General features: G+C 54.7%; 1 protein-coding gene across 1 annotated transcript; it reads left to right on the top strand.

Moving 5' to 3' along the window:
* The first annotated feature begins 5,654 nt into the window (after window positions 1-5,654).
* Fgf3 (fibroblast growth factor 3) lies at window positions 5,655-10,397 on the top strand. The gene is made up of 3 exons (XM_057779996.1): window positions 5,655-5,874; window positions 7,795-7,898; window positions 9,984-10,397. Exons 1-3 carry the CDS (start codon window positions 5,655-5,657, stop codon window positions 10,395-10,397), a joined length of 738 nt encoding a protein of 245 aa, XP_057635979.1.
* The last annotated feature ends 809 nt before the right edge of the window (window positions 10,398-11,206 follow it).

The following is an 11,206-nucleotide window of genomic DNA, read 5'->3' as shown; positions in this document are numbered from 1 at the left end:
TTGGTCTGAAGAATTTCAGTATGGTGGCCCTTCTGTGTCCAAGAGTTCTGTAGCTGAGGAATCAACCAACCAGAGACTAAAAGTACTCAGCAAAGAGCAGACAAGACGGTCATCCAGGAAAGGCACTTATGCCAAGTTTAACGGCCCAAGTTCAATCACTAAGACCCAGGTGGTGGAATGAGAGAATTGATACCCAGTAGTCCTCTGGCCTTCAAATGTAAGCCATGATTCATGCCCCACCGCTGCCTCCTTCCATAATAAATAAATAAATAAGTATTTTTAAAATCTCAGGGGGAAAAAAGCTTGCATACAGTAATGCACACCTGAATCCCTGAATCCCAGCTGCAATCAGGAAGATCAGAAGTTCATGATCATCCTTGACTGGGTGGTGAGTTTGAGGCCAACCTGAGCCACATGAGACCCTGTCTCAAAAAGAGCAGAGAAAGGCTAGAGAAATGAGTCAGCGGTTAGGAGCACTGGCTGCCCTTACGGGGGACCTGGATTTGAGTCACAGCAACCACATGGCGACTCTAACCATCTGTCTGTAACTCTAGTTCCAGAACATTTGACACCCTTCTCTGACTTCCAGAGTACATGTATGTGCACTTCATACATATAGTACACAGACATAAATGCAGGAATATACTCATATGTGAAATAAAAAATAAATATTTTTAAAATGATTGAAGTGTCTACTTTAAGTTAAATATCTCAGTAAAGTATTTTGGTATTGAAACAATACAAATAAGTTACAAGGAAAAATAAATTTGACAGAAACTTGTAAGCTACCACCTTGGTATCTTTTGTACCCATTTGTCCCTACCTGCTGCCCAAACTCTCATTGCCACATCTGGAGCAGAACCCACCCACTCCAAGATTCTTAAGCATGTTGGGGAAGGGTACTCTCTATATCCAGCAGCCCCTACTGCTCTTGGATACACACAGGCTCAAGTACCCATGGGGCAGAGTGTTCTACCCTTCCCCAGGTGGACTCAGAGCTCCTGGGACATGTGGTATTAAGAGCCCTACACTAAGCGGGGTGGTAGTGGCATATACCTTTGATCCCAGCACTCAGAAGGCAGAGGCAGGCGATCTCTGTGAGTTTAAGGCCAGCTTGGTCTACAAATTGAGTTCCAGGACAGCTACACAGAGAAATAGTGTTTCAAAAAACCCAGGAGGTGGGGGGAAAGCCGACATTATGTTGCCACCTCAGTTGGTGGAGTCCTTCCTATTAGCCTGGGAGGAGGCTCTGGTTTTAGGAACTGTGTTCCTCTACCTACTTAGAAAGTGGGAAAATCCACCCTGCCTCCTGTGGATGGGGCTCTGGGTAGAAATGGAACTTGGAACCTGCCGGTGTGTGCCCATAATCAGGGAGAATCTGAAGATACACCGTTGCCATTCATGGTCCTGAGCTGGCTGAAAAAGCCCATCTGTACCCCTATGTGGTCCAGGGTCCTTCCTCAACTTCCACCATGACCCACTGCATCTGTGGGAGTGTCAGACTGGTCCCTCATAGCAAGCAGGAAGGCTCCACTGAGTTGGAACCTGGGCTTTAGGGTACCACCCATGCAGCACCAGAAGCAAAGGTCCAGAGACTCAACTGAAGGATGCTGAGGATGCTTAACTCAGCCCCCGCCTGCTGAAGATGCTGCCAGCTGAGGCACACAGGTGACTCCCATCTCCCAACTGTGCATTCCTGAGCCAGTCAGCTCACCTCTCACCTGGTAGGGCTAAGGTGGCCTTCTTTTAGGATTTCAGGGGTACAGTGACCCCAGGTCAGCATCCAGCAAGCAAACTGGTCTCTTTCCCCCACTTTTGGTGGTGGAGTATAGAGTGAGTTTGGGGCCAAGAGGCGGGGACATCACAGGGCACTGTCCCTGGCCCTCCTCTTCCTAGCTCTCTCTCTAGGTGTAGGGGCTAGAGGCAGAGGTCCAGGCCAAGTACAGATCAGATGAGGAGGGAGCTTCCGAAGCAGAGGCCCTGGAAGCGGTGTTAGACAGGCTTGGGCCAGGTCTGGGGGTGTCCAGGCCAGAGAGTGGGGCCTGGAAGAGACCAATTAGTCAAACGGCTGCAATTGGCCATTTGGAAGCAATTAACAGGGTGTCCATTACCATATTATGCCCCCCCACCCCCTGCAAGCTCTGCTAGGCCCTGCTATGTAAGAGGTCAGAGCCTCAGCCCAGCCCAGGCAGACTGCAATGGAGGCCCAGCTCTAGCCCAGCACACACTCAGGCTCCTTCTGCTGAGGAGGGCATTTGAGACCAAGCCATGGGTCCATCCATAGCCTGAGGGAGAGGCTGGGGACTCCCAAGGCCAAGAAGGTCAGTGATTAAAGGTTCAGGGAAACCTCATTGAACAGGAGAGGGCTGTAGGAAGCAGGCCAGGGAGTGGCCAGCAGTACAAGCCCACCTTTACCAAGGCCTCCATCCCGGGAATGAACCTGGGTGGGGTCTGAGGTAGGGGTGAAGGCAGCTCCTTCCAACTATAGAGTGAAGGGTGGGTAGAAGGACCCAGGAACCCTTGCATAGGGCCCAGAGGGAGACCCTGGGCCAGGAATGTGGGTGCCTTAGGGACAACTGAGGAACAGGCCAAAGTCAGCCAGGACCACAGAGAGGGCCTGGGCCAGATCATCTACTGGGCCACTGAAGTCCTTTATTCTCAAAGGCACCTGAAGTCCCTATGGTGGTGCCACGATCTGGTCACTGATGGTAGCAGTGGCAGGAGTCTTGGTAGGGGTCGCCCCACTGAGCTTCTGATCTGGCCTTAGAATTTCACATATGGAGGAAGTCAAAGTCTCAGAGAGTTGCTCTGTATGGGCCAATCAATGTGTCAAGGAGAGGCAAGCCCATTCATACACTTCAGCAGTGTATTCAGAGAATTACAGTGCATGGGGCTGTCCAGGGGAAGACACACTGAAGGACACATCCAACAGGGAACCTGGGGTCCAGGCATGGAGCAGGAGGAAGGCTCTGAGTCCAGGCTGTCCAATGGGATTCCTCTGGCTCCTCCCAGACACCAACAAAGGAAAACTTCACACCAGTCCCCCCAGACCTTCCTCTCTCTCTCTCTTTCTCTCTCTCTCTCTCTCTCTCTCTCTCTCTCTCTCTCTCTCTCTCTCTCTCTCTCTCTCTCTCTCTCTCTCTCCCCTCCTTCTCTCTTTGTGTGTATGTGTGCATTGTGTGAATGTGTTTAAGATTTATTTATTTTTATGTGTATGGGTGGCGGTGGTGGTGGTGGTTTTTTTTTTTTTTTTGACTGCCTGTAAATATTTGTACCAGATATGTGCCTGATGTCCTCAGAGGCCAGAAGATGGTGTTATAGACATTTGAGAGCCACCATGTGGTTGCTGAGAACTGAACCCAGGTCTTCTGTAAGACCAGTCAGTGCTTTTAACCAATGAACATCTCTACAGACCTTTTCTTAGCTTTGTTTTGTTTGTTTGTTTGTTTGTTTTTAAGACAGGGTCTCCAACCTGAGGCTGACATCAAATCTGCTTTGTGGTTGCGGCCAGCAAGGAAGTCCAGCATCACCTGCTTCCACATCTCCAGTGCTGAGCTGGCAGGCCTGTGCCGGCACACCTGGCTTCAAGGCTGCTCTTGTCCAGACACAGAGCAGTAGCTGGCTCCAGGAGCTGTGCTAGAGGCATTCAGGGAGGAGATGTCCTCCTGATTCTTCTGGGACATCTTAGGAGCTTGGGCAGCCAGCATGTGACCAGCCCAGTGCTGGTTATCAAGACACAGGGCAAATTGCCCAGTCCACCCATCTGTCCTGACAGCTGTCTCTGCTCCCTGTAAAGCAGGTTCCATCAGTGGCTGACTCCAGGGCTTTAGCAATTCTGTGGCTCAGTCTTTAGACTGCTCAAGAGTTCACAGGAGCCAACCCTGGGGCAGAGACCCTCCAGACCTGAACCAGGACAGAGGCGTTGTGAGATCACTGAGGATGCTCAGCTGTGGGGGACATGTGTACTCAGGATGCTGGAGAGAGCTCATTGAGGACCCGCTGCCTTGTATATAGGGTCTCAGGGTTGATAATGCCCCAGTGTGTGCTATTAACAGCTCTGTACCAGGGAGTCCCTCCCCCCCAACATTTCTCAGCATCTCACATCGTCCGGGCATCCCACCTGACTCTTCCTGGAGCTCAGGATCAACTTAGGAGGCAATGTTATGACCCAGGCCACTGAACCCTCCAGCTAACTCAGCAGAAAACGCCTCTGTGAGGTTGGTTGCTGACTGGAGGAGCACTGGAAGCACAGGCCACAGAGGTGGTGTGGGACCTTTTCTGACACCTCAGGAAGTCTTTCTCTGAGGCCCCTAGCAGATAGGGAACTGAAGTCAAGAGCCCAGGGACCAGAAAACTGTTCCCTGAGCCTGGACTCTTACTCAGCCTGCCAGGAGGGTATGCTGGGGTCCTTTGTGGCATCTTCTCCGGAGTTTCTCTCTCTCTGTCTCTCTCTGTCTCTCTGTCTCTGTCTCTCTGTCTCTCTCTGTCTCTCTGTTTCTCTCTCTGTCTCTCTCTCTCTCTCTCTGTCTCTCTCTCTCTGTCTCTCTCTCTCTCTGTCTCTCTCTCTCTCTCTCCCCTCTGCATCTCAGCATTTCTCCACCTCTCTCATCTCTCTTTCTCTTCTAGTGAATTTGCCACCTGCCTCCCCTACTCCCATTTCCATCTCTGCCTGCGTCTCCAGAGCTCCTGGACTCTCTGACTCTATTGTCCCTGCTCCTATCTGCCCAGTCCGCTCTCTGGACCACCGTTGGGACAGACCACTCCTGCTCAAGGTGTGTGTAAACTTCACTTGGTGCCTTTCAGTCAGTTAGGGAGTTACAGGACAAAGTGACCCTAGGCCCTTGGGCCACAAGACTGGGCAGCTAAGGGACAGCTCAGCGGCTCATGTGAGAAGCCGCGACCTGCACAGACCCAACCCCGGGTTCCCCACGCGCCGCCCTACGCAATCGCTCTCGATTAGGCGCCGCCTTTCATGAGCGTTTGTCAGCTAGACTTCCCCGCAAGTTGTTTGCGCAGACATCAGTCATCCGCGGTCCCATTGTGCACCCAGGATTGATGTAAGGCGGGAGGGGGTGGCAGGGCCTGGGGCGGCTGCCTTTAGGCCTCGCTCTATAATTTTCCGAGGCATAATTGGTCTGGGGGCGGGGCGGGGACCTTTCAGAAGCGGGAGGGGGTGCGCAGGGCGCGCGGCGGAGGAGCGACTGCCCGACGGCGCTGGCCGGGGCGCTGTGAGCTGGCGACGCCGGGCCTGAGCCCCGCGTCCCGCCTGGGACCACGGCCGCCTTTTGTTGCCGAGCGCCCTTTCTTCGGAGCTGTGTGCGGCAAGGGAACATTCCCCCATTCCTGGGTGAAAATTCTAAGTCTTTTCTCTCCACCTCCCTCTCCCTTTCTCTGCATCTTCTCTCCATCCTTCTTTCCCTCTCTCCACACGTCCTTTTCTCCATCTCCCCTTTCTCCCCATCTCTCCTTGTCTCCCCTCCCTCTTTCTCTTCCTCCCTCCCCTGTCCCCCACCTCTTCCCAGTCTTCCTCTCCCTCTCTCTCCCTCCCAGCCACAGTCCGCACAGCCTGGCGCGCGGGCGTGTGCTCCCAGCGCCGCTCCTTCCGTGAGTCCCGCGCTGGCGCAGCCGCCGCCGCGGGCGGGCGCGATGCGGGAATGGGCCTGATCTGGCTTCTGCTGCTCAGCTTGCTGGAACCCGGCTGGCCCGCGACGGGGCCCGGGACACGGCTGCGGCGCGATGCGGGCGGCCGTGGGGGCGTCTACGAGCACCTCGGCGGGGCGCCCCGGCGCCGCAAGCTCTACTGCGCCACCAAGTACCACCTCCAGCTGCACCCCAGCGGCCGCGTGAACGGCAGCCTGGAGAACAGCGCCTACAGTAAGTGTCCGGCCAGAGGTGGGCGGGAGGGACGGGCGGGCTGGGCCCCCTGTCGCGGCGTCCCAGGTGGGAGCAGAGCTGAAGTCCATCCGGAGACTAAGCCTCGGTCCCAGCTACAGATCCCATTGACATGCCCTGCCCTTCCCGCTCCCCTAGGGGCTGCGCGGGAGGCGAGCATGATTCTGACAGGTTTGTATTTCTCAGTGAAAAGCCGCTGAATAAGGATTTATCGCCCTCTTTATTGTTTTGACGACCCCGGGGCGCATGACCAGTCCCTTCCGTCCTCTTTGCTCTCAGCCGGTGCGCCAAGGACACTCCCCTGGGCAGAGCTTGATTTTCGCGACTAGGCGTCCGGCGACAGGCTTATCCCTCGTCCTGCGCTCTGTAGGAGAGCACGCGACAGGACAGAAAGCCGTCCCCGCGTATTTTGGGTGCAGCCGGCACGCACCTAAACGGTCCGCGGCTGGATGATACCTAGTGCCAATTCCCAAGCACTGCAGGATTTGGCTCCGTGGGTGCAGTACACGCGAGCCGAGCTCGGCCCGGAGTGTTGCGCGCCGCGTGGGAGGGAGGCCGTGCAGAACTCACCGCGCCCGGGGCTCAGGAAGCCGAGTGGGGGGCGAGGGCGGCTGTAGGAACCGCAGCTTCCTCCTTCAAAGCCGCAGCCCCGCGGGGGCGTCCGGGGGACCAGCCCCGACCCGGCCTGGAGCGCTGGGCTCCTCACGAGCACCCCCTCCCCACTTGTCTGGGGCGGGCTCCAGATGCAGAAGAGAGGCACCTTCAGTCTTCCCAGGGTGGGGGGTGTGCTCATCTGGCACAAGCTCTAAAGGTCGTCCCTTGCACGCTTCCAAACCGTGTATAGGGTAGGACCCAATTGGTCCTGGTTATCTGGACTATGTTGGGGCCCAGGCGGACGGGCATCAGAGATGCGCTCCCTGGAAAGGGAGTTAATCCTCAAACCACTATCCCAGGGGACATTGCCCTCCCCTCCCAAAAGCACTATCCTGTTCACAGGAAAGGCGCTTGGAGGATTTTTGTTTGGTTGGTTTTATATTTTATTTATTTTGTGTGCCACGATGTGTATGTAGATCATTGAAGCACTTACGGGAGTCGGTTCTCTACTTCCACCATATGGGTCTGACCAAACTCAGATGGGCAGTCTTGGCGGCTACTCAGCCATCTGAGCTGGGGGACCATTAACTTTTTTTTTTTTTTTTTTTTTGGTTTTTCGAGACAGGGTTTCTCTGTGGTTTTGGAGCCTGTCCTGGAACTAGCTCTTGTAGACCAGGCTGGTCTCGAACTCACAGAGATCCGCCTGCCTCTGGGACCATTAACTTTTATACCTACTCTTGGACCTGGGTGAGCCCCGGTCACCTTCCCTCTGCACCTAGGCTCTTCTGCCCCAGGCTACCCTTCTGCACCCTTGATTGGATCCATTGCCTGACAGTGTGGGTAACTCTCTGGCTGGGCTGCATTAAGCACTGGCTCCCCCAGGAGTCTCAGACACCTCCTCTGCTGGGGCTCCCTCTTCCCCAGGGTTTGGATCCAAACCACTATGTGTGACCTTGAACAAATCACTTGCCCTCAGCCTCAGCTTTCTAGAACAAGCCGGTTCACAAGGGGACACCCAATACAAACTGAATTGACCTGTGTTACACCCAAAATGCCTGACGGGGCAGAACACCCCCACTGTGTCTTCTCCTGGGGTTAGGATTAATGTCCTGGGCCCAGTGGCTGAATGTCCCCTTCTTCACCTACTGTCTAAAGCTTTCTTCCTACTAGGACTCCAACCCCTCCACCATGACCTGCTTGGCGTCATGGCTGCCCTCCTGTCCCAGCTTCCTAAACCCATGGGAGTTAGTGCAGGTTGACGTTCTGTTCAGGTGGGACCGGTGACTGAACCTTCCTGACTCTTTCCAGGCATCCTGGAGATTACTGCGGTGGAAGTGGGCGTGGTGGCCATCAAAGGGCTCTTCTCTGGGCGGTACCTGGCCATGAACAAGAGAGGACGGCTGTATGCTTCGGTGAGTCCCATCCCTAGTGGGCAGGTGCTGATGTAATAGCCATCTGGCTTGAGCATCTGGTTGGGGGCCAGAAGGAACATGAGCAGTAGAATGCTGGCTTCCAGACTCAAGCTGGTCCAGGTCCTCTCCCCCCCCCCTTTGGAGTGCCCACCCAACCTGTCTGAAGTCAGTCTCTCTCTGAGTTACAGTGGTGGAGATAGAGAACATGGCAGCAAGGTTCCAGACCTCCATGAGAATGAATAACCCAAGATAACTGTGCAGTTGAGGCAGGAGAGATCAGAGCAAATCTGCCCTGCATCTGCGGAAGGAGGAAGATGGGTGCTTGGCCTGTTCTCAGGTTGGGAAGGCAAGAGCCGTCTAGCTCAGGAGGGGAAGGAATGCAGAAATGGTTGTCAGCCTAGTGCTGGAGTGAGTCCTCGGCACCCATGTATCAAAACTGGCTAAAGTGTTGTCACCCCAGCACTAGAGGGGAAGAGACAGGACGTTCCCCGGGCTCCCCAGCCAACCTAGCTGAATCAGCCTCCATGCACATGGCCCTGGTGCCACCTGGAAGCAGGAGCTCTGGTACCTCCTCCACACTCCTGATGGACACACACCCTTGGCTGAGTGATGGATCCCAGCTGCTGCAAAGCTGGGCTGGCGATTTCCCCACCTCTCGGACCCTGCGTCCTATACCACTCTAGTGTGAGCGAACCCAGCTGACTTTATATATGAACCTGGCCCTCCCCCAGAAACTCTGCCATGAGGTGAGGTCTCAGGTATCCTCAGTGACAGTTTATATCTTTCTGCCCACAGGGAAGAGCATAGTGGGGTGGGACCACAGCTGTGGTCTCCTGGTTTCTGGGGAGCAGGGAATGGTGAGGTCAGGGGTCCTGCTGGCTGGATGGAGTAGAACTTTCCAGAGAACACATCAGAGATGATCTCACAAACTTACAGACAGACCTGGGCCTATATAAAGCCCCAGCCTCTTTTACCTGACTGTTGGCCTCTAAGGTTTCTTCCTGCAGGCTTGTGCCCGGCTTCCTGAGTGCCCAGCGTGGCTGCTCATGTACTGCCACCATGGGCCAGTGACAACCCCACAGTCCATCCCACCTCCCTGAGTTATAGATCACAGTAGCCCAGAATGCTCAGGGATAGGAGAGCTGGCAAAAGGCAAATCCTCTCCCCAGCACAGTGAAACTCAGAGCTCTCTTCAGCTCAGCTAGTGGTCTCAGGTGACACTGGTTCCAGCTCAGCCAATCAGGAGCCATGCCAGACCTCCTCCTCTCTTAGCCCTAAACCATTCATCTCCAGGTCCTCAGATATGCTCCTTGAGTTGATATCTTCAGCACACACCTCTCCTCACCTTCTGCCACCCAATCCCAGAGGCAGCACTTTGTCACACTGGCCTCGTCCCTTCCCACTTGGAGCTGCAACAAGCTTGGGGTTGGATGACTGCCCTGTAGCTTCTCTGTCCTCCAGCCTGTCTGTTCATTGACTGTTATCCATCCATCCATCCATCCATCCATCCATCCATCCGTCCATCCACCCACTCAGCCAGCCATCTATCCACTCATCCATTCTTCTACCCATCCCATCCACCCAACCATCTATCCACCCAGACATCTATCATCGACCCATCTAACCACTCAACCCATCATCCATCCATCCATCCATCCATCCATCCATCCATCTATCCATCCATGTACCATCCTTAGATTCAACTCCCTAGGCACCCACCCACCCACCCACCCACACATATACACTTATTCACTCATCCACCACTCATCCATCCACCTATCCATCCACTCACTAACACACCCATTCATCCACCTCCATCATACTCTATCTAGCACACGCCAAGCACTGAACCCAGTGCAAGCCTACAGCAAAAAGAGAGAACTTCCCTTTGTCCTCATAGGAGGGCTAGTTACTTGGAGCAGAGAGCACAGTCTTGGGAAAAGTAGGCTAGCCATGCTGCATAGACTTTGGGCAGGCATGGACAGATGGTCCAGGCAGCCTCAGGAGACAGGGAGGCATTGGGGAGGTGTGGTCCTATTGACATCATGGCCTCCATGGCTGTTATCTGTGGCCTCTGTCTGACAGGAGCACTACAATGCAGAGTGTGAGTTCGTGGAGCGGATCCATGAGCTGGGCTACAATACTTATGCCTCCCGCCTGTATCGCACAGGGCCCAGTGGGCCAGGGACTCGGAGGCAGCCTGGTGCCCAGAGACCTTGGTACGTGTCTGTAAATGGCAAGGGTCGGCCACGCAGGGGCTTCAAGACCCGCCGCACACAGAAGTCCTCCCTCTTCCTACCCCGAGTGCTGGGCCACAAAGACCATGAGCTGGTGCGGCTGCTGCAGAATGGCCAGCCACGAACCGCGGGAGAGGGCAGCCAGCCCAGACAGCGGCGGCAGAAGAAACAGAGCCCAGGAGACCATGGCAAGATGGAACCCTTGTCTCCTAGAGTCGCTCCAGGCACCCATCTGGAGACAGGTGAACTGGCTGTGGCCTAAGTGGCCACCCTGAGAACTTTCTGAGGTCAACCCCCCACAGGCACCCAGCATCCTCTTGGAGGCGTGGCCTCCCCACCCTTGTCACTGGGTTGGCTGCTTGGGGGACCTAGAACTTGCTTGTCCTTGGTGGTTTTCGAAAAGCAAGTGCCAGCCACTGAGGGACATGAGTCAAAGCCCCTGAAAGACTCGAAGTTCAAGATGTATGTGTGATTACATGGGAGGGAGCTTTTGTTGCAGGGGTGATCTAAAGCCCTGGTGGAGCCCAGCCAGAGGCAGACAGACGGTCCTGGCAACCCGAGGCAGTGGACACTGGAAGGGGCTATGATTCAAACATTAAATCTGTCACTCTGTCTGGCTATTTAACAGCTAGGATTCAGGCTGAGGATACCTCAAGTCTCAGACTGAGACATTCTGTGGGAGGAGGGCAGGCAGCGGTCTGCAGGCTTCACTGCACTGTGTCAGGCAGGCTGTGTACAGAGAAAGGGCTGAGGTGCTGCCCGCATGCGTGCTCCTGTGTTTGTGAGTTCTCATGTTTGTAAATATCCACAAGGGTGTGCAGGAGAGTGTTGGTGTATTCCCAAGAGGCTATGTGTGTACGAGGCATGCGCACAAACTGACCTGGACTTACGACTTCCAGGCCTCTGTGTGTGTGAAGTGTGTTCCCGAGTGTGTGTGGATCGAGAGAAGAAAAGAGACTTGCTCTGTTTTAGAATCTGCTCTTTCCCTTGTGGTGATTTCCTCATTGATGTGCCCAAATGCCTGACAAGAAGCTTCCTAAGGGAAAGCGGATTTACTGTGGCTCACAGTCT

Source organism: Chionomys nivalis, chromosome 8 (genome assembly GCF_950005125.1).
Source record: "Chionomys nivalis chromosome 8, mChiNiv1.1, whole genome shotgun sequence".
Lineage (NCBI taxonomy): Eukaryota > Metazoa > Chordata > Mammalia > Rodentia > Cricetidae > Chionomys > Chionomys nivalis.
The sequence above is the reverse complement of the archived record's forward strand: the minus strand, read 5'-3'. Positions and strand labels throughout refer to the sequence as shown.